At 37.6% G+C, this 27,204-nt stretch overlaps 1 protein-coding gene across 1 annotated transcript in view; it reads left to right on the top strand.

Moving 5' to 3' along the window:
* Positions 1-27,204, top strand: part of FAM160A1 (family with sequence similarity 160, member A1) — a 279,944-nt gene that overhangs the window by 175,790 nt on the left and 76,950 nt on the right. Inside the window, exons 4-7 of the mRNA XM_011973234.1 lie at positions 2,200-2,425; positions 13,515-14,141; positions 22,879-23,037; positions 24,870-24,956. Coding sequence (XP_011828624.1) covers positions 2,321-2,425; positions 13,515-14,141; positions 22,879-23,037; positions 24,870-24,956 — 978 coding nt within the window. The 5' untranslated portion in view covers positions 2,200-2,320. The remainder of the gene's footprint in view (positions 1-2,199; positions 2,426-13,514; positions 14,142-22,878; positions 23,038-24,869; positions 24,957-27,204) is intronic.

Below are 27,204 nucleotides of genomic sequence, written 5' to 3'. Positions count from 1 at the left end.
GTGATGAATTGAGACTCTGTCTCTAATAAAACAACAACAACAACAACCACCACCACCACCACCACCACCACCAACCACCACCACCAACAACAGCAAACTAACTAGTAAGCTCATAGCATTGGCTATTTGTCCCGTCTCTACTGCATTCTCGCCATTTCTGAGAAGATTGCATGTAAATTCCTTCTGAAAACTAACTTGAAGGATCTTAGCATATATTTCTGTTTTTGACTTAGAAGCAATTGGCATGATGTATGTTCCTTTCATACCTTTGAAGAAGAATCTTTGAATTCTGGAGCTGGAATGACTTGAGTTTTGTAGTTTTTCGATCCCTGGGATAAATCAAAACTTTGATTTTCTTCATTATTATCACTATGTAACCTAAATAAAAGGCCTTGACATTTTCACAGAAATGTAATGTGTAGAATAATGAGGAAGTTGATTCAGAATCTTGTTTTATCTCTTATCATTTAAAACAAGGCTGTAAATGTAAATGTTTATAAGGGCTAGTGAGGTAACCTGAATGAGGTGAAGGTTCTGGCAGTAAGATCACAGGGAGTGGCAGGCACTGTGGGGACGGGAGAATGCATTCCCTGCATATATGGGGTAGCCACTCCTGATTTTTGAAACACTAGATCGACCCAATAGTAGCAAAGAGCCATAGTTGGCAGTGGACAATGTCCATTGAAAACAAGTTTGTATTATTTGGAATTTTAGTTTGGGGAATTCAATTTTAATAAAATAAAGCTATAGAAGAAACACACAGGCAGTTTTCCTTGAGTATGTGATTTGTGTACTTCTTTTAACAGGCCGTCCTTTCTGTATACCTTAACTCTCCTCCATTCTTTTTCAAAAATGTTTCTTTCCTCAGAACTATGCTTGCAAGTGTTCTGTTCTTATGTCCTAAAAATTCTTTCTAAGACCTTTTCATGATGAATAGTTGCCCTCCTATTAACAGGAGTGCTCGTTTTAAATACTTCTTAACTATTTTCCAGTGTTTAATTCTATTCCCCACAAGGAACTTAACCCCTAAGTCTCCTCTGAAGCCTACTTTCTCCCATCTTACTGTTTACAGAGAGGAACAGCTGATTGGTGTTCTCCTTGTAATACCCTTCATATTACTCTGTTGAAAATCGCTACCCCCTGTTTTCTTTTGGCATTACGAGTCTACAAACTTTTATTATGGTTTTTGTTTTCCAGGGTTCTGGTAATTGTAATTACTTTTTTCTGAACTCTTCCCAATCTGTACACTAAAAAAAATAGTATTTTCAATTATACCTAGTCCTTTTATGGACTGATCAAACTGGTGAGACAATATCACTGTCTTACTGCTTTCGTCAGTGCCACACAAATGGATCATATTCACCGTACACTCTATGACCTCAATTTCTTTTTTCCCCTACTTACTCTCTGGTAGTCAGGATTTCTTTGTATTTTTTTCCGTGTTTCACTTTTCATTTGTAAGTGTGCTGCCTTGCACTCACACCTAATAAACACTATCTTGTTTTTGATGGATCATTTCTATCTCTGATTTGTCAAGGTTACTTGGAATTCTATTATTTTTCAGAAAAGCTAGAAACTTTAACCTAGTTTATAGCCACAAAATGATTGAGAATCCTTTCAATTCTGACAGCCATTGATTTAAAAAAATATTCAATCAAATTAGACCCAGGAATCTGGGTGCTGTTTTATAATACCTCCCCCAAGTTGCATCAAGCCATTTATTTCTCTTGCTATTAACTCATGGTTTTCCTGTTACTGGGTGTTTTTAAGCTCTGCAAACATTGGTATCATAATAGGTTAGTGCAAAAATAATTGCAATTTTTGCCCTTGAAAGTAATGGCAAAAACTGCAATTACTTTTGCACCAACCTAATAGTTTCTTGCTTGATTCTAGAAACTAGACTTGAACTTGAGTGATTTAGAATAGTAATTTTGGGGGGTTGTGGCTGGTTGTAGTGGAGAGAAAAAACCCAATAATTGTTTCATTTATTCATGTAGCTTAGGTAGCATTATTATTTTGTATTTTTAGTAGCAAAGTAGGAGAAAATAGGAGAGCCTTTAGATTGAGTGTATCTGTTTTGTAGATTTTTTTCTGTGTTGGACTTTAAGAATGTCTAAGCTTTGATTTAAATTTAATAGTCAGTGTCCTATTTAATTTATGAACATAATAAAATTCATTTTTTTGTTATTGTCATTACAGGTTTTGGAAGGTGACAATGAAATGTGAAGAAGTTCCATTTCTCAAACCTGAAAGTTAGTGACTGCTACCAAATTTTAATGAAAATTAAATATGACTTAGAAGTATTGATTTATGAAGTCTTATGATGTCATCGGTTTCGACAGGAAGCAAACTCCAGCAGGCTGTGAGCCTACAGGGAGTTGACCCAGAAACATGCATGATTGTATTTAAAAACCACTGGGCACAGGTAATGTATGAATTCCACTTTTTTTGCTGGTCTCAGTAACCCCAGGGGCCTCCATCACACTGAATCAGGTGATAGGTACCTCTGTGATAGGTAACTAGATTTCTAGAAACATAGGGAGGGAAACTCTTTCAGGTAGGAAGAAAAGTAACTTTTTCATCTTGCTTTCCTAGAATAGGTATCTGGTCAAAAACCGAGGTTTTCACAAAAGCAATTAGGGTACATGCATGTTCCTTGGATATTTTTAGAAGAACAGCAGTTGTTCCTTAAAGTGACTTTTATATTGCTTTGCAATATACTTGACCATAATTACATCCTCTCTCTTTCTCTCTTCCCTGCTGATTTCCATCCAGTTCTTAAGCTCTAATAATACTAAAATACACATTTATTAAACATTTACCAAGTACTCTGTTGAGTACTTCAAATGCATTATGTCATTTAATCTTCTCTACAAACCTGTAAGGTAGCTAATGTTAGCTTCCTCATTTTACAGAAGAGGGAACAGAAAATTACCGAGGTTAAATAACTTGCTTGAGGTTATGCAGCTAGTAAGTTACTAAGCCCGTTACTTAGGCTTTGGTCTCTTGACTCCAAAGCTCATGTGTTTGATCTCTGTGCTCTACTGTTTTGCGACTGGTGGTCCCTGTGTAACTTAATGAAAAATCCCTGAGTATACCTGAATATATGTCTTCATTACAAAGTGATTACAATTTTTTTTTTTATTATTTACTTTGACTTCTCTGATCTGCTGTGTGGATAATTAAGGGTTGAATGTTCAGAAAATTTACTATCCTGCCCCTTAGGGAGTTTATAAGTAGTAAAATAAATAAAATTGGCATTCTTTACTACTTGCCCAACATTGCACTCCCCAGGTGAGCTGGTAAGTGGCTATTTATGTGACAGTTTTTAAATGACTACCCAGTTCCTTCCTGTGGCCGGAAACAGCACACGGGTCAAAGCACTGAGCCTGTAAATCGCAACAATTATAGGGGACACAGTTTAGATCAAAAACGAGCAAAATCAATTCTGCTTCAGAGCCATTTATACTTTGTAGCTTCTTGTTACTATCCAGTATAAACCTTCTCTGATTTTTTGTGCATTCTCTGACTTTTTACCATTAGAATTTTAATGAATTTGCTATGGACATTAGGGCACATATGCTTTAGTTAAGGGAAGAAAGTAATTTAGGAGTTTTCGAGATAATTAGAGTAATAACCTTTGGCTTTGCACTTTTATAAATATTTTAAAGCAGTATCTCCAAAGCGAGGTGGTGAATCCTAAGGAATGAGCCCAGTAGTCCATTGGGTGTAGGAAGAATATTTTAGAAGGTCTGTTTCTATCTTTACCTTTTACAAATTTCTGTTTTGTGTTTAAAATGTACATTATATATTTGTATATTAGTACCTGTATGATTACTAATTTATTTAGTTACTTGTGCTCATTTAAAAATCTATTAGTGCACAATCATATGTTTTTAATTGAGAACATTTTCAGCTCCAGTCATTTCATTAGGCTGAAGAAGTCTATCCTACTACGTAGTCTTCACTCCCAGCCCCATTTTGTTTGTTTGTGTATAATACCTTGGGTTATAATCATTTCTCCTGGGGTAACTGTGATGTGATCCATTTAGTATTCTGTGCCACTTTCCAAAGACATGATACATCATCAGCTTCTTGATCATATGTAGGTGGGTCATCTGCCCTGTCAGATTCTGTCCCCGGCAGGCTTTCTCCAAATGTGAGGAATGTGTCAGTACAATGTGTCACATTATTGAAAGACTGTTGGTCCCAGAATCATATTATTCATTTCCATAACAATACAAATGACTTCATTATTTTCGGACATTTTGGGTTCTCTGAAGCACAGTACAGATACATAGTACTCTCAGTGCAGACAAGTCTTGAGTTGAAGGTAAGGATAACTTTGTCAAAGGGGATGCTGTTAAGTTGTTAAATATTTTCTTTTATAAAGTTGGGACACTCATGGTCTTATTGTTGACTCAGCCATTTCTTTACCTTTGGGCAGGTGTTTTTAACCTTTTATAGGCTTAACGTTTCCTTTTAAATAAATTCGGAAAATGCTCTCAGTTGCTGCCTATAGAGGCCCTTGAGGGCCTTTCTGTTATCTTTGTGAATGAAAATACTGGTTGAAGAAATTTACATGAGTGTCAAAGTGTTATTGTTCAATGGAGATTTACTGAGCCCACACTCCAGGCATGTCACTGTAGGCATCACAGGTGGGACTTGAGAATGTATAAGCCTTGGTCTGGGCTTTAAAAAATGTATAAGCTGATTCAGATGACAATGCAAGATACATTATTACAAAATGGATAATCATTATTACATGAATTAAGTCAAGAGAAGGGGCTATCATGGCTGGAAATGACCTAAGAATGGAGAAAGTGAGATTTTGCTAGGTTGGCTATGGAAAAGGAAGGTTTTGATGACAGATAGGAAAAGAATATTTCAGAGAATGGATACTGGGAACAAATGCTCAATTTTAGCTTTTTTGAATGGTAAATATAAAGGAGGGGAATGCAAAAAAATCATAGCCAGGCAGAGATATGGGACGAAGAGTAAGATAAGGAATGAGATCTTCAGTTGGTGGGAATGAGTGATACTTACATATTGTTTTAGAGTTTCATGCGTTAGCTCTTGGCTGTGAGTTGTTGGGCTGGGGTGGGTGAAGAGCAGTTGCAGAGGATTGGGAAAAGAGCTCAAGTCTGATATAAGCTCCTAGGCCTACTGTGACTACAGTCCCTGGGTTCCCCTGAGGCGACGCAAGAAAAATCTGTAAGGCTGGTAGGGAATGAGACATAGACAAAGCTGGAAAGCATTTTATTTGCCCAGATGCCCCATTACCTGCCCATTGTAATGCTTTTTTAAATGTCAAATTAGGAATAAGTGTTGGCCGAGTGCTGTGGCTCACATCTGTGTTCCCAGCACTTTGGGAGGCTGAGGCGGGCAGATCACGAGGTCAGGAGTTTGAGACCAACCTGGCCAACATGGTGAAACCCCATCTCTACTAAAAATAAAAAACTTAGCCGGGCGTGGTGGTGCGTGCCTGTAATCCCAGCTACTCGGGAGTCTAAGGCAGGAGAATTGCTTGAACCCAGGAGGTGGAGGTTGCAGTGAGCTGAAATTGCGCCACTGAACTCCAGCCTGGGCGACAGAGCAAGACGTCTTAAAAAAATAAAAATAAATAAAAAAAAAAAAGAAAGGAAAAAATGAAGGCAACAAAAGCCTGTGGTATCCCGAGTTCTATTCGTTAGGAGACTTAAGTACAAATTCAACATAGTTAACTTGTATTTGACAGGTTCTGTTCTGCTATTTGTTAATAGCTTCTATTCCAGAGCTTGAGTTAAAGAGCAAACACTGATGGAGGAGATCTGCTTGCCCACTTACACCTTAGAGCCTGTCAGAGGCAGCTAGTTATACAACCAGCCGTCATCCAATCAGTCTGTGATTCAGGGGAGTTGCCAGCGGAGAGACCTTAAATGGCCCAGTGGTGCACTTGAGGTTCCAAACTGTTTCTGGGTCCAGTGATCTCATGGCATCCCAGAATCATTCTAGAGTATACTTTCAGGAATGGTTGCATTCCTAATAGTGACACTGAAGAGTCTGGGCTATAGAAAGTAGCCCCTGACTTCTTCTCACCTTCTGAGATGCCATCTTGTCCCATAAGTTTCCAGAGTGATGAATCTCAAATCCAGATCTGTCTGGTTCATTCCTCTAGTTGAACCTTTCAGTGGCATCTGGCCACCTACAGGCCAGGATGGCACACATAATTTATGTCCTGGCTTCTGTTACTCTCTGCCTCTCATTTAATCACCAAAAATGCAAAGTTGCTTGGGGTTCCTAGCCACCCCGTCTCCTGGCAGTGTCCATCATGCTATTTCATCCCTCTGTGCCTTAGGCACTCATTCTTCTTTCTGCCTGAAATATTCCTCCCACTGGTTAAATGCCTGTCCTTCTACAGGCCTCATTTGAGGCATCATTTGCTCTAGGAAACCTTCCCTGCCCTCTTTCATGCTCCCACCCCATGTTCAAGCATTAACCTGAGTATTCTATCACTCTTACACCAATCACCTTTTAATTTAATTATTTATATTTTTAGAGAGAGAGTCTAGCTATGTTGCACTGGAGTGCAGTGGCTATTCACAGGTGCAATCATGGCATGCTACAGCCTTGAACTCCTGGCTCAAGAGATCCTGCTCCCTCACTCTCCCAAATAGCTGGGACTGCAGATATGTGCCACTGCATGTAGCCCAACCACGTTTTATTAAAATTGCATATACACTATCTTCTTCACAAACTCATTACAAGCTCCTCAAGATCAGAGGCCATTTGTAACTGATATTCCCATTGCCCAGAACAGACTGTGACATATAGTAGATGTTCAATAAACGATTGAACTGAAAGGCAGTCAGAATAAAATACAAGTTTAAAAGACCTAGGCAACTTAGGAAACAGCTTTCAATGTACACTAATTTTAAAACATTGTATAATTTGCCACCAGCAAGATCTTTGGACTTGCGTTAAATGATCTGGAAGAGTGTGTGTATGTGTTTAATTTTTTTAGTAGTCTGTAAGAACAGTTTATAATCTAGTAGACTGTTGTTTTTATCTCTTGTCTTTGTGTCTTTGTTTTTATCTGAATGGAAGAGAAGACAGAAACAGTAAGAAGCATTATTAGCCCACCAGGCAATAAACTATTCAACTAGACTGCCATATGAATTAAATTCCCTACACTAGTTATTTTTGATGGCACAGTTGTACTTTCTGAAGCTTCATGGACCTTGTTCTATTCCTTTTCTCTCTGCCCCTTTCAAGCATTGAATTTCAAAAGGTCTCTGCTCTTAGAGCCAGAACAGAGGAGGTGGGTTAAAAAAAATCAATTGGAAATGCACATTTCTGTCTTTGCCTCTAGTTAATTAATAGCCCAGAATGACTTCTGTCTACCTTCAGCCTCTAAAAATAAGCTGTTTAAAAAATTTTTAGGCTAAGAAAATGTGAGAGCTCAAATAGAGTAATAGTGATGGATGAGGAAAAGTCAGTGGGTTTAGTAACCTTTTTCATCTTGGAGAGGGCTAGGGATGGGAAAAAACAGAACCATCTAGATTGGTTAGTTAAGTCAAATGTCTTCCCACAATAGTCAAAAATAGATAATATACTTGAGGTATGGTATCTTGTGTAGAGCTCCAAGTAGCCCAAATCTAAAGTCTAGAGCATCCATGCATGGATTTGACACGTGTACTGTATTTGAGTCTCATTCCCTTGCTCTGCTTATCTCCATTCTTTCGCTCTGTGCCTTGTAGTAGACTAAATGACAGAGAAAAATTAAGTAAAGCCTTTGAGAGATGAACAGTTGGGAAGTATTAGAGAACTCTGATTAATTTTCTAAATATCTTAGTAAATTGATGTTTGTTAACATTTCAAAAAGTTCTGTCTCCCTTCCAAGGCTTACAGGTAGCTCTAGCCTTGATGGTAGAAGCTAAAGTGAACCAAAGGTATACTTCTTAAGTTAGAGGACTGAGGCATTAACTTGCACTTCTGTCAGACTCTAAAGTGGTTGAACATGGCTGGGTGCGGTGGCTCATGCCTGTAGTCCCAGCACTTCGGGAAGCCGAGGTGGGCAGGAGTCTGAGACCAGCCTGGCCAACACGGTGAAACACTATCTCTACTAAAATACAAAAGTTAGCCAGGTGTGGTGGCACATGCCTGTAATCCCAGCTACTTGGGAGGCTGAGGCAGGAGACTTGCTTGAACCCAGGAGGCGGAGGTTGCAGTGAGCCGAGATTGCACCATTGCACTCCAACCTGGGTGACTGAGAGAGACTCCATCTCAAAAAATAAAAATAAAAATAAAATAAAAATAAAATGATTGAGCATGTTGAAATGTCAGCAACTCTCCTACTGTGTGCTTGGTGGTAAGTCTGATTTTTGCTGTGGTTGAAATTAGTGTTCTTTGAAATATTATTATTTAGATCATTACTCATAAGGCTTTTCCATAACTGTTTTATCCGAGATTTTGGCAAGCTTCTGGAGCTCAGGACTGGAGCTGACATTAAAAACCTGGTGTTAAGTGAATACGTATTATAAAGCTGTTATCTTAATGTAAAAAGAAGTGACTTGGTAGAGGTCTCCCTGTGGAAATAGATGCATAAGGAACACTTAATACTGAAAGACACAGCTGTTAAGTCATGAACAAGGGTTGCATGGAAACTTTCGTGTCGTTATTTGATACGTTATTTGATTAAGTGGAATTTGGCTTTAGACAGCTAAATCTTGCCCTTCAGTGTGTTGGAAAATATTGCATAGTAACTTGGTTTTTTCCACAATGCCACCTTATTTTAGCATTCCAAAGGATTTGGAAGTATGGGTTTTACACATAAGACTTTCTTAAAATAACTGGGCTCTAACTTTGGTAGCATAAATAATCACTTACTGATACATGCATGTATGTAAGACAGAGAACAATATTAACTGGAATCAAAGCTAGTCTCCTGAGAGAGAAACACTTGTGTTTATCCTGAAGGGTAATCATTTGTAGCTGAGGTACAATTATGTGATTTGTGTAGAGCTTTCATTTTGAAAGCATTTGCACTTGCTGTTTAGAATTTGTGTCCGTTTGAAATTCAGGCCAATTATCACTGGCTCACAGGGGCCATCATAAGGGATAAGGATAGGAGTATCTGATACTACTTAATGAAAGAAACATGCTATTTATTAATCTTATTTAGCCCCAGTAATTCTCACATTTATAAGTCAAATGGCTTTGAAATTAGGTTAAATTTAGCTCTATGAATTTGATATTTTTAATAGCATTGTTCATACTGTTGATTTTTATGTATTTCTTTCTTTTTGGAATTGTGATACTTTACATTTAGGATCTGTATGTGATGAAGGCTAATGGTGCACCCACACACATACACATACACACAGGCACACACGCCTGTGTTTCTTAAAGTTTGTAGATTAACAAACATCTAGCTATGATCCGCAAAACGTTTAAGTTGCTATTTCTGATCTCAGCTGGTTTACTTAATTAATGAGTGTGGGCTTTATAAGGTGTTGATTAGTTTTTTAAAATGGTATTTTCAGCCTAACAAAGTAAATTTGTTTTATAATTTGGAAATATTTGCAAAGTATATTTTGCTTGCTTTCATTCTTTTACCTACTGAGATCCCTCCGGCCCCATTAATTGTGTTTTTTCTTCCTCTGAGCTGAATCCTTGAGACTGAGTCTAGAGAGCTGAGAAGAAGCCAGGTGTGGGAAATGAGGCAAGGTCGGGAGTATAAGACAGCTGGTAATCAGGAGTAGACCAGGCCTGGGGGAGCCACTGTGTGCAGCGTGAAATCGTGGCATCCATAGCACCGGAAGGTAAAAGTTGGTGTGTGGGTGGAACTGGCAGCAAGCAGAAATCAGGGACACAGAAATATTGGAGTTTGATGGGAGTGATACGAAAAGAGGGCACAAAAGGAAAAAATAAGGAAAAGTCCAGGTCTTATCAGAGATCAGTTTATAGAAACTGAAAGAACTATGACACCATTGGAGTGAGAAAGTTGGGACTTGGGATAGAAGTTCTTTGGCATTTCAGTACAAATTGTGCTCTAGTCAAGAAGCTTCTTAGGCATTCCCTGCCAATATAGGAACCGGTTCCAAGATTGGGCCACCAGAGCCCGCTAGTAAAAGCAGGTCATGGGTGTGTCTGCCTGGAAAGGAAAAGGAGGTACCCTGGGAAGGTCCTAAGGAGAGAGGTTAAGGACATGTGGCAACACAAGCATAATCAGCACTTTGCTGAGCATTGTGTGTTTCATGACTCACATACGTTGGTTACAACACACCCACCTTCCAGGCAGTAAAACCAGTGGGTTAGGTCTGGGTCTTCAATGTATCTGCTCCATCTGAAGACAGTAAAAGGGAACTACTTTAAGAGAGTAAAGATGCTTCAGTTTAAAAGCTGCTAAACAGTTTGCATTCTGTATAAAAATCTTAGTTCTCTTTTTAAGGTTTTTCATAGCAAGAAAAGGAGGTCTGTAAAGGAATGAATTGGAATAAATAATATAAATGAAGGTTAATTAATGAGAAAAATACAATTTATGGTTATGTAAATAAAGACTTTTGCTGTGTCTTACATATTTGCATGCACATATATAGTATATATAAAATATACGTATGCATATGTATAAATTTATATTGCTTAGAAATTGCTGAGACTTAAGAGATCTCTAATTGTTAATTGTTTTTAACTCAATGGTTTGGTCTTTTTTGGACATTAGTACATGATTACTTTGTCTACCTTTGTTTTTATTTGTATTATGAAATTAGATAAACTTACAGGAAAGAATAAATAACCTTAAAATCTCATTTGTATCTTTTTAGACTCACTTTTAATCATGTATCTACTTGGCAATGTATTTGCTTTTTAGCTTACATTTTAATGATGGAAAATGAATTTACTTAGTGTTTTTTTTTTGATGTCTCATACAATTTTTTTATATTGTATGGTGATATAACATATTTTGATTGTAATTCTCTTATTCTTGACCATTTGAGTCAATAGTATTTTTTTCATTATAGGAAAGTTGAACATGTTTTAAAAGATTATTTTTGGGTTGTTTCCTTGGGGCATTTTCCCCAAAGTCAGATTAACAAGTCAAAGGGCAGGAACAATTTTATAGCCTCTATTACATATTGCCAGATTGTTTTCCAGAAAGATTGAGCTAATTTGCTACTCCACTATCAATGTATAAAGCACAGCCCCAGTTTTAGATAGTTTAGACAGTCTGGGCACACATGAAAAGTATAATTACATTTTTACCCTGAGGTCTAGCTGTAAAGATAGTTCTCATAAGTAAACTCGATATATGGACTTTGAAATTATAGAACTGATAAGGCATGTCTTTTGTTCTTCAGAATGTGGAGGCTTGAAGTTAGGGACTTTTGGGGCTGGACAATGTGTGGTGTGGAGGTAGAGGGTCCCTTTGGACCAGTGTGGTACTGTGATTGCATTCTATTGAGTTGTTGCTAAGGCCCAGAACAAAGGGATGGGGGAGAGCCAGGTCCCGGTGTTTCTGCTGCTAGGACGGTGACCAGGTGCAAGGAATCCTGAAGGGCTTGGTGGAGGTTGTAGGATAGTGGGTGTACTTTGGAGTCAGGCATGCAGCAAAGGAGAAGAGGATATCTAGTGGCTGTCCTGTGGCCACTAGTCAGTGGGCCAGGTACTCCCTGGGTAGGGGCTAGCCAAAGGCCTTCCTTTTTTTTTTTTATTAAAAATGTCAACTCAAGGGTGTTGGAGTGATTTTTTGCCTTTGTGACACAGCATTATCAACTTTATAATGGAAGTCAATGGAGATTATAGATTCTGTGGAAATTCTTTTATTCTGTAAGGGTGGACTTGCCTGGTCTATAAAGATTTTTTTTCCATTTCTGACAAGGGAGAGACAGACATTTCCCTGAGAAATAAATTTCCCTCATTGCTCATGCATGCTGACATAGCATTATGCCTTTGCCAGCTTCCCCAATGACTTGCAAAAATTCCATAACCTAAGTACTCATACAGAACATGTAACAGCACATCATAGAACTGGACCCGGAGGGTACTGCAAAAGACACATAGATTCCATGCAATTCAGAAAGGCAAAAAGGGACAAAGATAAAGTCATTGATAAATGTTTGGTTGTTTAAAAATTATCATATGTGTATATTTTCAAAGGAGTAAATGGAATGAGTATTATACCAGAAATTCTAAGTCATAAAGTTAAATGGAAGTTGAGATAAAAAATTGTTTTAGTTTCCAGGTTGCAAAGTGGAAGTATCTGTTGGCAGAGAAAGTGAGAAACCTTCAAATGCTAGCAGTGGGAAAGGAGGGAAGCTGACCGGGGCTGTGAGGTGACCTGTTTAGGGATTTTTATTTAAATTGTTAATTGAGTTTTTTGTGGTAAAGTATATATAACAAAATAGGCCACCTTAACCCATTTTGTTTTTTGTTTTGTTTGAGGCTGGAGTGCAATGGCGTAATCAAGGCTTACTGCAGCCTCAACCTCCTGGGGCTCAAAAGATCCTTCTACCTCAGAGTCTCAAGGCATGCACCACCACACCCAGCTAATTTTTACAGTTATTTTGTAGAGACAGGGTCTCACTATTTTGCCCAGCCTGGTCTTGAAGTCCTAGGCTCCAGTGATCCTCCCATCTTGACCTCCCAAAGTGCTTAATTATCAGCTCTATTTCCAAAACTTTTTAATCACTCCAAACTTTAGGGATTTGTTTTGTAATTGGTTGTCTCAGAATTTTTAAGCTTAAAGAAACACAACATTCAAACCCTTCATTTTTCAGTTTCAGTATATGCCACATGTTAGGGTTGATTCTACTAGTTGTATGTCGCTCGTTTATCAGTTTCCTTTAATCTTTTCTGTTGCTGCATGTTTGGTTGAAGAGGGCATCCATCCAAGTAGGGAAGGGAGGATATTGTTCTGCCAAGGGCATATGAGTAGCTGTGTTCCTCTGCTGAGATCTCCAGAGCAATTCTGTTTGTAGGAGAACATGGGTAGCATGGTTTCCTTGTGCTTATTTAATGTATTTTAAAATTAAAAAGCAATGTTATACATTTACAATCTAGAAAAAAATTTAAGAATTTGTCATGACTTTGAACATAAAAATGAGTCTTTTTGCATATTTTTCACATACATCTTTGACATAATTGATTATTATGCATCTAACATCTATAAATAGCTTGCTTTTTTCATCTAACATATCACTTACAATTTCTCATTTTCCTCAATTATGTCCATAATAAATAATCCAAAGAATGCATGTAGCTTAATTTATGTAACCATAGTATTTTCTTTGATATTTAGATTGTTGAAATTTATAACTGTGGAAGTAAACGTCTTCAGACATCTTCTTTCTATAGTTTAACTCCTTCATTTTAGTGTTTGAGAGGAAGACACACACACACACAATGCTCACACATATCTTGTTGTGGGCAGTGGCTCCTGCATTTTTGGTGAAGATTTGGTAAAATCAGTGGTGATGTGTTTTTGTAATTATGATAAACATCAGATAGATGACAAATGTTTGACTTGGTTACAGGTTGTGAAAATCTTGGAGAAGCACGACCCCTTGAAGAACACCCAGGCAAAATATGGGTCTATCCCTCCAGATGAGGCCAGTGCTGTGCAGAATTATGTAGAACACATGCTCTTCTTGTTGATTGAAGAGCAAGCCAAGGATGCTGCAATGGGGCCGATTCTGGAATTTGTGGTCTCTGAGAACATCATGGAGAAACTTTTCCTTTGGAGCTTGAGAAGGGAATTTACTGATGAGACTAAAATTGAGCAGCTAAAGATGTATGAGATGTTGGTCACCCAGTCGCACCAGCCTCTGCTGCACCACAAACCCATTCTGAAGCCTCTGATGATGTTGTTGAGCTCTTGTTCAGGAACAACCACCCCCACTGTGGAGGAGAAGCTGGTTGTCCTACTCAATCAGCTCTGTTCCATTCTTGCCAAAGATCCATCCATTTTAGAACTCTTCTTCCACACTAGTGAAGACCAAGGCGCTGCCAACTTCCTCATCTTCTCCCTTCTGATTCCCTTCATTCACCGAGAGGGGGCAGTGGGCCAGCAAGCTCGGGATGCATTGTTATTCATCATGTCTCTCTCTGCTGAGAACAGCATGGTGGCCCATCACATCGTGGAGAACACCTACTTTTGTCCAGTAAGTCTCTCTCCTTGGCACGTTTTCCACTCACTCCCTTTTTTCTCTTTTGTTGCTAATGATGAATACTATCTTACTCCCTTTTTTCTCCCAGTAAGTTGTAGTTGGCACCTCCTATGGAAAGATGTTTAGAGGAAATCTTTTGGAGGGAGCAGAGGAGTCTAAGTTGAGATGCTATTTGTCTGAGCAGCATCAGTTCATCATAAGCCAACAGAGGAAGCTAGATGTGTTACCGTTTTTGGTTAATTTTTTACTGCGTTAAGAATGATTTTAATTGTTCTAGGAGCATAGGAGCATATCCTGAGAAATTGGTAAAACCTGTGCTTTCTGATTCCTTAGCTTTTCAGGTTGATTTTGCTCCAAGGAATCATGGCATGTGATAAGACCTCCACTGCTGGTTTCACAAATTAATTTGTTTCTCAGCAAGAAAATGACCGCTAGTTTTAGTGTATTTTATTGTCATAGGAACATGGGGTGGTGGAGTGGGAGTTCAACAGTCAGTTAGTGTGTAGGGGTCACGCTGACAACACCAAATGCTGGCAAGATGTGGAGGAGTAGAAACTCTCATTCATTGCTGATGGGAATGCACAATGGTACAGCTACTTTGGAAGACAGTTTGGCAGTTTCTTACAAAACTAAACATACTCTTGCTGTGTGGTCCATCTATTGCACTCCTTGATATTTACCTAAAGGAGTTGAAAACTTATGTCCACCCAAAAACCTGCACATGGATGTTTATAGAAGCTTTATTTATAATTTGCAAAAACTTGGAAGCCAACAAGATGTCTTTTAGCAGGTGAATAGATAAATAAAGTGGGGGTATATGCAGATAATGGAATATTTTTCAGCTAAAAAGAAATGAGCTGGTAAGTCATGAATAGATATGGAAGAACCTGAAATGCTTATTACTAAGTGAAAGAAGCCAATCTGAAAACGGTGCCTACTGTATGATTCCAACTATATGACATTCTGGAAAAGGCAAAACTATGGAGACAATAAAGAGACTACTTTCTTCCCCTGAGCATTGGGGCAGGGTGAGGGATGAATAATCAAAGCACACAGGACTTTTATGGCAGTGAAATTACTTTGTATGATACTAGAATGGTGGGTAAATGTCAATATACATTTGTCCAAACCCATAGAATGTAAAACACTGAGTGAGTGCTTATGTAAACTATGGTTTTGGGGGTGACTCTACTACGTCACTGTGAGTTCATCAGTTGTAACAAATGTAGCCCTCTGGTAGAGGATATTGATAATCAGGGAGGCTGTGCATGTGTTGGGGCAGCGGGTATGTGGGATATCTGTGTACCTTCCTCTCAGTTTTGTTGTGAACCTTAAACTGCTCTAAAGAAAACCTCTTAATAGCAGTCTTGAGAGGGAGCTATACGAGGTTTGGGTTTTAGCTTATTTGAATTGTTTAATTCAGTTGTGTAATTCTGCTGTTAAAGGAGAGCAGATATTGTAACAAATCAAAATATTCAGGTGGTTCACTTGATCAATATGCAAAAGGCAATTTAGAAAATACCGTTTACAAGAGCAACATAATCATAAGGTATCTTGAAATAAATCTAACAAATACATGAAAGGCCTTTATGGAGAAAATTATAAAGGGCATAAAAGATCTAAATAAATGGAAAGCTCTACAGCCTGTAGATACTGTACAGATGAGACATTCCTGCAAATTAATCTATAAAGTTGATGCAGTTTATGTTTTAAAAACTTTTTATTGTAAGAAAAAGTAAAATACAGAAAATTTAAAACACTAAGATGAACAGTGTATGCACACCACCTAGATTCAAAGTTGTTAATATTTTGCCATTCTTTGGTATTTTATGCTTTTATTTGTCTTTGTTGTACCATTTGAAATTAAGTTACAGATGTTAGATACTTTAGTCTGTATTTCCTATGAATGGGGACATTCTCCCACATAACCACAATACTGTTATTATACCTAAGAACATTATACAATAATTCCTTAATACGATCTAGTATCCAGTTCTCCCATTATGCCCCAAATTACTTTCATAGCTTTTTTCTCCCCCTTTGTAGAGTCCAATAAAAGATATACATCTAGCTATCAGGTCTCTTTAGTCTCCATTAATATAATAACAACCTGCCACTTTTCTTCCCCATGACATTGACTTTTTAAGAGACCAAGCCATTGTCTTATAAAACATCCCCACATTCTGAGTTTGATTGTTTCTTGTGTAGTTTGACTTGTCCCTAACCCTGCATTTCCTACAAATTGGACTTAGATCTACATGCCCAGTTAAATTTAGGTTAAATATTTTTGGCAAGGATACTTTACAAGTGATGCTATATACTTATTGCATTACAGCAAGGGGCCTATGTTAAGTTATTCCACTATTGGTGATGCAATGAGACCCCAGTTAATACTTATCAGAGTAGTAAGTATTAAGTGGTAACTGTGTTGTCAAGAGTGTGAAAACAAAAAAAAAAAGAACTTTTGAGAATATAAATTGGCATAGTAACTCAGGAAAGCAGTATGGCAATGTTTGGTAAACCTGAATATTTGCATACCGTGTGATCCTGCAAATTGCCTTCTAGATATCTGGCCTGGAGAAATCTGGCACTTATTTACAAGGATACGTATACAAAGATGTTCAATAAAACAGTGATTTGAACAACAGAAAAATAGAAGTACATGAAGTGAAAGATAAACTGGTTTATTCATACATCAGTGGAATACTTTTCAGCATTCAAAGTGTATGAATAGTGTACTGTCATGTAACTATGTGTATGAACAGCAGTAAATAAAAAAACATATTGAGTTATTTATTTATTTATTGAAACAGAGTCTCGCTCTGTCACCCAGGCTGGAGTGTGGTGGCGTGATCTCGGCTCACTGCAACCCTGCCTCCCGGGTTCAAGTGATTCTCATGCCTCAGCCTCCCGAATAGCTGGGACTACAGGCGTGTGCCACCACGCCCGGGTAATTTTTTGTATTTTTAGTAGAGACAGAGTTTCACCATGTTGACCAGGCTGGTCTCGAACTCCTGACCTCAAGTGATCTGCCCGCCCGGCCTCCCAAAATGCTGGGATTACAGGCATGAGCCACTGTGCTGCCTAGAGTTTACATAAAATTTTAAAACGCAGAATCTTAGTGTATGCTGTTTTTTGGATACATATGTATGCAGTAAAAGTACAAAACAACCGCAAGGATAATAATATATGCGAAGTTCAAGACTGTGACTTTCTGGGGGTGAAGGAAGGAGAAGGGATGGTAATGAGATTGGAGTGGGGTGTAGTTCTATTTCTAATTTTTATTGTTTGAAAAAATCAGAGTGTTCTGAAGAAATTTTTGCAGAATATTAAAATCTGTTAAGTCTTGGTGATGGGTTTCTATTATGCTTTGTGTATTTTTGATATTTCATAATTAAAAAATTTAAATATATTATGACAAGAATGGACCATTTTTAATGTTTAGATTTCTATTTAACTGTGTCATAAGCAGATTTTAGTTGAGTGTTGCTTTTATAAAAATGTATTTTAAAACACTGTACAGATCATTAAAGTTGGAGGGAAAACAACATCTCCAGCTGACCTTGTTTGCTAGAATGGAACACGAGCTTCATTGTGTTAAGTTGCCCCTTAGGATAGATCCCATAATCTCATTTGTACCCAGTTTTCTATAATTACATCTGACAACGTAATTAAAAAAAAAGGCCTCTTTATGTTGAAGATAAAAGCATACTCTATTAACCATCCAGCTAAGGACCACAGTTGACAAAAAGATTTCTCTAATTAGTATGATTGTCAAAGCGTGTTAGCATCAGGCTGTTGGAAAAGTAATGACTCTTTCAGGAAATTGGACCCCTTTTGTAAACCTTTACTGTTATAGTTGATAGGAAGAGCTTGCTGGTTCTGCTGCCTCATAACTCAAGATGTGCTTTCCTAGGAAAAGAAGGAGAATGAAGATACTCTAGGGAACAATTTGGTGCCAACAAAAGGGGACTAAATGACCCTGTCACTTTTTTTTTTAAAAAAACCAAATATTGACAGTTAAGCCCATGCCACTGTTATATACTGGCAAATGTAGAAAACGGTGTATACATAAATCAGGTAATGCAAATTAAAGCAAGCGACCTTTAGGTACACAGCCGCAGGTAGAATGTTATTTATCCCATATCCAAAATTTATGAGGCTTTTTATTTTGACAAGTTGTATCAAGTAGTCCCTACCAGGTGTTATGCTGCGAGCTTCAGACTAAAGCCATCTGCCAAAAATCTTTGTGTTTGCTAAAATTAACCACATATCATTAGATGTTTAAAGTTAAACATTACTTGTTTACTGCTCTGTACATGTCTTCTTTCTTTTTTTTCTTTTTCTTTTTTTGTATGTCATCTTTCTTTCCTTCATTGGAAACATTTCTATGTGTAAAACATTATGCAAATCTTGGTACATGCATTATTTTCTTTAATCCTGGCAACAACTCAGTGAAGAAACGGAAATTTAGAGAACTTTAATAACTGCCTGTCAGTGGCAGACTCTGGTTCAAAACCACGTTTGTCTGATACTAAAATCCTTGGTCTCAGCAACTGCATTGCTATACTGCTGCCAGGGAAGTTGTTTGCTTTTTTGTCTATTGTTATCCTTGTGGTTTTACATGTGATTTGTTTCTTTTAAAGAGATTCTTGAGGGAAAATAAGTGAAAAATAAGTGCACATAAGTGAAAAATAAGTGAAAAATGGGTTAATGCTTAATGTGTTGGGAATAAATAGAATATTTTGCAATTTGTGTGTGTGTGTGTGAATGGGAATCCAAGGATCAATAAAAGTCTAAAATACTGGATGGGAATTTTATTTTTAATGAGCTGTTGAATACATCTATGTTTAAACTTTTGTAATTTAATTCTAAGTTAAAAAATGAAATTTAAAAGTAAATAGAATGTTCTATTCATCTCTTAACCTAGAAAAGTTAGCTACAGACCTGTTGGTATCTTTCCTTTTCCTTGTCCTGTTCCCACAGCACTCTGTATCCCCTTAGGTAGTAATTATCTTTCTTGCATTTATTGGTTTATCAGCCATATTCTCCATCTCTCCCGGTCTGCCTTGTTCACTAATCTTTCCCCAGGACCAATCTTGCGTATGTCTGGCCCACAGTCTGTGTTCTAGAAATATGTGCAGTCTGGGTGAATGAATCTGAACTCTGAGCACAGCCTAGGAAGGGAGGATATAAATACCATAAAGATTTAGAATCTTTTCCTAAGACTGTATAATACTCTTTATTCTGCAGAATATTTTCTCCTCTGTTTCTTTGCCATTCTGAAGGAGATAGCAGAGAAACTTTTTGTAGTGGCAGGAACATGACAGGACTTCCTGTTCAGCTGTCACTTCTGTACGGACAACGTCTTTCTGTCTTCTGGGAGTATCCTTGTGCATAGAGAGTATCCTTCTGTACAGGGACTATCCTTCTGGATGGGCAGGCTTCTGTTCACATCTCAGCCATGCCCTTTCAGAATACTCATTTTAAAAAGTGAATATTACATATGTGTTATTTTTAATTACTGTCACTGATGTATGTAATTTGAAAATTAATGTTGCTGTAATTATATTGATATACTGAATAGTTATTCCCAGCTTTTTAGTCAGACAAATTAAGCCTGTCTTTATGAATTCATCTTCAAAGCCTCAAAGTGGTTAAGAAATCAGGAGTATGCAGAATTAAAGCCTTTGTTCTGTGGTTAATTTAGCAGGAGTTAGCAAATGTAATTGATTTAAAAAATTGTGGCATCAAGATTAGATTTCTCTTCGAGGAGAACTTTTGGTCTCTGTTCTCTTTTGCCGGAGATTTCTGATTTCTAAGAAGCAACTCATTTGGGTCACATTCAAAACTGGAATGAAAGTGTTTGTATGGGTATATTCACTTTGAATAGGGGACATTCTCCTTTGGGACCACAGATGCCCTGATTTTTTAAAAAGAGATAAATGTACTGTCTTGTTTATGGTTGTATTTTCTTAATGTAGTACCTGGCCTGAAGTAAGTGTTTGGTATTTCTTTTTTTAAGGAGTGAGTAAATGAATGAGTGATTAAAGGTTGCCAGGAACCAGGAAATAGAACAGAGAAATGTATATAATTTTTTGATTTCTCTAGTACTGAAATGGTTCATCTATTTGTCTCCCTGTCCTTTATACTCTACTGGGGGCTCCTATACCATCTCCCCCACCCCTCCTAGATCCTCCCATGACTTCATATGGTCTCTCCATGTTAAGACCTCCCCGACCTGTACTCTGTTGTTGAGTTGCGTATGTTATTCATGGGAAGGACTCCTAGCATCTGAAACTCAACATACCTGACTGGACAAATCATCCATACCTCCAGTGTGGACTGGAATGAACAAGTCAGATCAGGAGAGATGGAGAAGGTAGGCAATACACTAATACATGCAAGAAAGATGATTGCTACACAAAGGCATACAGAGAGTGCTGTGAGAACAGGACAAGGGGAAAAGGGAGGCAACAATAGGTCTACAGATAATTTTTTTCCAAGTTTAACATACCTAAGCCCACCCCTCCTTCTGACTTCCTGTTTGTGATGCCAGGCACTGTGGATTATTTTGTCATATCTCATCTGTGTAAATCTCCCTTTCCTTCTCTCTCTGGTTCATATGGCTTGAGGTCCTATCTACATGTTGACAGCTCCATCTCTAGCCCAGAGCTCTCTTTTAAGCATCAGCCCCACATATCTGAATACTGGGCTCTCCATTTGGATGCCTCACACGCTCCTCATGTCCTATAAAACCCTGCAGGATCTGATTCCCGTTCACCTTGCCAGCCTCTTTCTACCTGTAATTCTGCACTCTAACAATACTGCGCTTCTCTTAGTTCCTGGAGAATACCATCTTTGCTTTCTCCTTTGAGCTTTTGTATATGCTGTTTTCTCTGCTTGGAATATTCTTCCCCCTACTCTTTTTCTGGCTAACTTCTACTTACTCTTCATCAGCTTAGACATCACTTCTTCTGAGAATATTTCCTGCTGCCAACCCTCCAAATCTGAGTTAAGTCTTTTGTACACCCACAGCACTATATATTTTCTATTATGTATTCTGAGCATTTCTAACACTGTTTTAATTGCCTGTTAATCTCTCATTAGACAGTGAGATCAATGAGTATGTCACTATTTCTTTTCTGGGCCTGCCTCATTATATTTTCTTGAATGTTTCCATCTCATTCGAGGCCATTGTCACCTCAGGGTTTGTGCTAGAGCAAAGACTTTTGTAGCTGGCCTTTTTTTTTTTTTTTTTTTTTCTTTTTCTTTTAAGGCACTCCAGCTCTGTCGGCCAGGCTGGAGTAGAGTGGGCCAGGCTGGAGTACAGTGGTCCAGTCTCAGCTCACTGCAACCTCCGCCTCCCAGGCACAAGTGATTCTCTCTTACCTCAGTCTCCTGAGTAGCTGAGATTACAGACTCATGCCACCATGCCCAGCTAATTTTGTATTTTTAGTAAAAACTGGGTTTCGCCTTGTTGGTCGGACTGGTCTCAAACTCCTGGTTCAAGTGATCCACCCACCTCAGCCCTGCAAAGTGCTGGGATTACAGGCATGAGCCACCACCCCTGTCCCCATAGCTGACTCCTTTGCATTCATTCTGTGCCATCCCTGGCCATCCTATACATATCTAGCAAGTCAGGATCTCCAAGTTGCTGCTTAATTCAGTATCACTTCCCAGCTGGGAGGCCTCCAGTACTATGAAATTCATTGCTTCCCTGGTTTGATATTCCACAAAGTAAAATCAACAAGCACTCAGCATTAAGTGTGTTATCTTCTTACATTTCTGTGTCTATTAAAGGCATCACCATTTTCTTGGAGACCAAGTTGGGTAAGTTGACAGTTTTGAGGTATCCCACTTACCAAGCCTAAGGCTGTCAGTTTAAATTAAGGAACAGAACAGTAAGGGAGGAAGCAAGCCCTAAGAGTATTGGATTAATGCCAGACTGATAGATGTCATGATTAGATCACCCTCATATCCACCTTCCATGTGATACTCAAATTTTATTTCCTCCTCTCTTTTCCTAGCGCTGATGCCTCCATGTAGACTCACTTTATCTCTGCTTGAATCTTGTCATTACATCTAACTAGCTGATTGCTGTCCCCCAATTCTTTCTCCTTGCTATCGTTTGTGAAGATCAAATGAGAAAATATATGTGGAAGTGCTTTCTAAACTACAAACGTGCAGCTGTCAGTCATGACCTCAAACATGCAAGGAATTGCATGGAATCTTTCTCATAAAGCTCATGGTTCCAATGTATGTGACTTACTGTCCTGGACCACCTCAAAACAGGGGATTCTCTAGGCTGGGGTATGTGCCTTCTCTGTATTTGCCCTTGATGTATTGTACTATAGGATGTTGTTTATGAATTTGTTCCTCTCCTGAATTTCTTGAGGCCAGAATAATGTTTCATTCATCTTTGTGTGTACTTCCCCTGCACCAAGGCCAGCATAGTGCCTGGCACATGAGAGATGAGCAACCCATACCAACTGTGTGTATATTAGCCAGATAGTTCTGGTATTGCTATCCTTCTGCCAGAGTTGTTCTTCCCTACTGTCTCCACCTGTTTGCATCGTTTTTAGCTGGCTGATGGGCTCTTATACCTTTAATACCTTGCTACTTAAAGATATAGTTTTGGAAACAGCAGCATTGGCATCACCTGTGAGCTGTTAATTGCAGGTTGAGAACTTTGGAAAAGCATTTATTTTGTTTTTATTTCTGAATACAGGTACTTGCAACTGGGCTCAGTGGTCTCTACTCTTCCCTGCCTACAAAGCTAGAAGAGAAAGGCGAGGAATGGCACTGCCTTCTGAAAGATGACTGGCTTCTACTTCCTTCTCTTGTCCAGTTCATGAACTCCCTGGAGTTTTGCAATGCAGTCATACAGGTACCAGAGCATGATAAAGGATCCCTTTGCTATAGCTTCATTCAGAGCACAAGCATTGCAAAGGATTAATTTAAAAGCATTCACTTTTTAAAATGTTAATAAATGTTTATGGAATATTGGTGCTTTACTTTAAGCCAAGTGAATGTCCTTGAATGAGTGAAAATGTTAGTTTGTAGGTTTCTGTAAGTTTTAACTGAGAAAAAGAAATGAGTAGATTTTCTTTATCTTCTTTATAAAAGGTGTTAATTCTGTTTTGATTATCTACTTAGCCATCAAAAAATAAGTTCAATGCCTGACTCATTAAATAGATATTTTTAGGTTTCTAAGTACTCCAGATTATACCACTTCTACTTCAAGGTCTTCTTGGGAATTTATAAAGGAGAACACTTTATTTTGCTTAATGGTGCATACTACATAAAGAATATTGTTATCCCAATTGAATTTAGAAGAAGTTAAGCATTTTCATTGAAACACAAATTAAATTTGCTTTGAAATTGGCCTGTTTGGGGAGGAAAAAAAACAACCACTGAACTCCTGTGTATTTGGCTTCTTGATTAGATTTTTACCTTTAGATTTCTTGTTACTGTTTTCAATAAAAATCAGATTTTATATATATTTAAAGATGTGGTAAGTTTTCATAAAAATGTTTTGTTCCATATAGCATAAATATTACCTTAATGTTAGATTTATTAAGAAATCAAGTTTTCTTTATAGTGATTGTAGGATGAAAAATGTTAGTTATAATCTGTTTATCTACCAAATAAAGAAATAGCCTCTGGAAGAAAATACAAGTAAATTATTTTAGTTCCATCTCATTTTTATTGCTAAGTCAAAGGAAGTTTTATTTATATATAAGAAAAATGGATTACATCTTATTTTTTCCTTTAATATTGAGTCTATCAACATTTTCTTGCAGTTTGTGGAAATAAAAAAGATGGAACTACTATTAGTTCTTCCCCAAAAATATATACACACAGAGAGATTATCAGTAATTTAAAGATCTAGCCTCACTTTCCTAGAAATTGCTTTTTACTTTGTTGCTTGACTTTCTTCCTCTTTTTCATTGTCTTCTTTTTTAAGAAAGAGAAATAAAGCTAATAGGCATGGTAAGAACAGGGAAATTATATATTTCATACTGTATTTTGACATTGAAACCATATACTTTTAAGATTTTTTGTTTGGGGAAGACTACTGAAAAGGTTACTTATAAAAGATATTAGTAGAGGGTTATCCACACTAAATATATTTTGAAAATCAAATATGAGAAGTATTGTACCTCTGATAATGTTTTCTGCTTTCGAATATTATCTATTTTTCTGAAAATATTTTTAAATGCCTTTCTCTTTAATATAAGTGACTATCAGGAAATACATATTTAAAATGAGAAAATGTTTTCTGCCAGCAAAATAAATGTGTTTAATTGTTCGCTTTGACAGTTATGCTTAGTTTTTAAAATTAGTTACAGGTTGAGATGTGATTTAGAAGAAAGTAAAGGGCAAAAATTAAACTTTCCAGTTTGTTAACTTTAATTTATGAATCCTTATACGTACTCAGTCTGTTTATTGTGTTTTTTCCAAACACACAGTTTAAAATTACCAATATTATGTTTGAAAGTTCAACTTCTGTGAATTTTAACCAAGCTGTTTATGCTGGAATAAGCTATTTGAAGGGCTTACATGACAGTATGAGGTCTGATTTGTTCTTTAATCACAGAATAAATGGCCAAAATTTGGATTTCCTTTTTGAATTCAGGATGTACACAGAATTGTTTTGTTTTAAGAACTGAAGATTGAACTCTTTGCCTTTTTCTTGACTATCTGCATCTCTCTTAGGTGGCTCACCCCTTGATTCGAAATCAGCTTGTCAATTACATTTACAATGGATTTTTGGTACCAGTCTTGGCTCCTGCTCTCCATAAGGTCAGTGACTGGCTCATGTAATCTTCTGTCTCTATAATACAAGTGATGGACACTGAGGAGGGTAAACACAGTGTAACCGATTTGATGGTGACTTTAGCCTTATTTTTCTTCTATCTCTATTTCTTAGCAATATCAAACACAGGTCTTAAAATGGTCACAGCTTAAACTGATGGGTTCTGTCTGGTGTCATAGAATACAGTATTGTGAGTGTCAAGTAGGATAGTCAGCCCAAAGGAACGTTGGCAGATAGACTCCGACTCTGTGCCTGCTTCGCTTTGTGGGTGGTGGCTACTTGGAACTGTCAAGCTGTCCTCCAAGGCTGAGTCTGTCATAGAGAATGCAAGGTATGCCGTGGGCATGGAGAGGAGCAGTAGTAGCACAAGTGCCATAGATTTGCTGTCTACTTAATAGAACATAATTTTTTATTGTAACAGTTTTGTGACAGCAAAAATTAAAGTGAAGCTGTCATTTTTCCTTCACTAAATAAAGTTAAGGTCCCATCAAAGGTTGGCTGTCTCATTAGCACCACTCTGAATTTCTTATGACTCTGTGATTTTGTATGATAAATCAACTGATATATTTTCCCTTGTGAGCTGTCAGGTGACACCCCTGGGCCTAGAATTCTGATTTTTCATTTTTCCTTCACTAAATACAGAGACTTGTGCAGTATTTAGTTCAGGGAATCTTTGTCAAGATTTTGGAATCACACCTCTGGCAGGGACAGAAGCAAAGAGCAACTTGATCATATGTTGTTTTGATGGAATGCCCACCATTCTGCATCCTGAAGTTCAATTTCTACAGGCTTGTGTTTTACAGAAGCCAAAAATACTTGATTATGGCAATGTTGAAACCTTGCCATCCAAGCTGATGGGGTTTCTGGTTTAGAGCAGATCTTGACAGAAGATGTTCATCTCTTACTATTTAGTGCCTCTCCAGCATAGTGGCCATGTTTTCCAAGCCAAACAGAGTACTTGGTTTGACTTAGATTTTTATGTTATTTCTAGGTTCGAGAGGTCATCTTTGATGTGGTTTAAACATAAAAATACTGAGGTTTCCATGTTATTTTAGTAGTTTATGGCCACAAAAGAACCAAGTCTGTGAAATTAGATCTCTCTTGGAAAATAAGGGATTAACTTTGGAAAATACAGAACTTGTATTTGTTTCTAGGTTAACTTTGTGTTTGTCAGTATTTCATTGTTCCAGGGATGGAATGGGTATCTTGCATTGAAGATCTCTAAACCTCTGCATGGAAGAATTTTCCTCTTTGGAGGAACACAAGAGTGCTATAGAAATTCTCTGGCAGTAATTATCCATATATACTCTCACACATTTAGACTTTTTTCTTCATTTGTTTCCATCCTTTTCCTCATTGACCTATTGACATAAAATAATTTCCTGACATTATTATAATACTGATGATTATTATAATTACTATTTGTTCAGGAAATTTTATGTTATTATAATTAGCGCACTTTAGTGTTACAAACATTAGTGATAGCTCTTTATCCATAATTGAGGATGAAAACCACCTCAGAGAGCTGTTACGAGGATCTTACTGGTCACCCCACACTTCCTCTTCATAGCACTTAGCACAAGTGGAGTTAAATCATTACGTGTGCTATTACTTGCTTAATGTCTTCTCCACAGTGGTATGCACACTTTCATGTATGGCATATTATCACATGTGTTTTGTTCACTGGGATATCTCCAGTGCTGAACACAGTACCTTAGACTTAGGAGGCTGAAGAAACAACACACCAATGGAATGCGTGTTAAAGTACCTTCCCAGATAGTGGTTTGTAAGAGAATAATAGCTAACATTTGATCTAGCACTTTACATGTATTATATAATATCCTCAGTTGTGCCCATAATTAAAATATGAGAGTTTTAAAACCATAAAGTTAATACATGCTTATTGTAAAAATAAAAAAGTCAATGCTGAATATGTAAAATGAAAAGCGAATGTTACTGTATTAGGTTTGAATTTCCAACCCGTAATTCAGATTTCTTAACTTGTATCCATTGCAGACAATTTCTCTCAGGGCTATATAGCAACTAGGGAGAACAAAGATGGATTTTTTCCTTCTTAATTAATTTTTCTCCCTGTTCTCCATCTGTTTTTTGTTTGTTTGCTTTTTTATCATTTAGAATGAACAGGGTTAGGGAGGGAGCAGGCCAGGGAAGGTGAACAGCCTCTCCTGTGGCTCTTGGCTCCCTATGTGGTTGATGAAGAAAGGAGCCATTTCA

This window comes from Mandrillus leucophaeus, unplaced genomic scaffold (genome assembly GCF_000951045.1).
Source record: "Mandrillus leucophaeus isolate KB7577 unplaced genomic scaffold, Mleu.le_1.0 Scaffold136, whole genome shotgun sequence".
In the NCBI taxonomy this organism is placed as follows: Eukaryota; Metazoa; Chordata; class Mammalia; order Primates; family Cercopithecidae; genus Mandrillus; species Mandrillus leucophaeus.
Note: the sequence above shows the minus strand (reverse complement) of the source record. Positions and strands in the feature narration are given on the sequence as shown.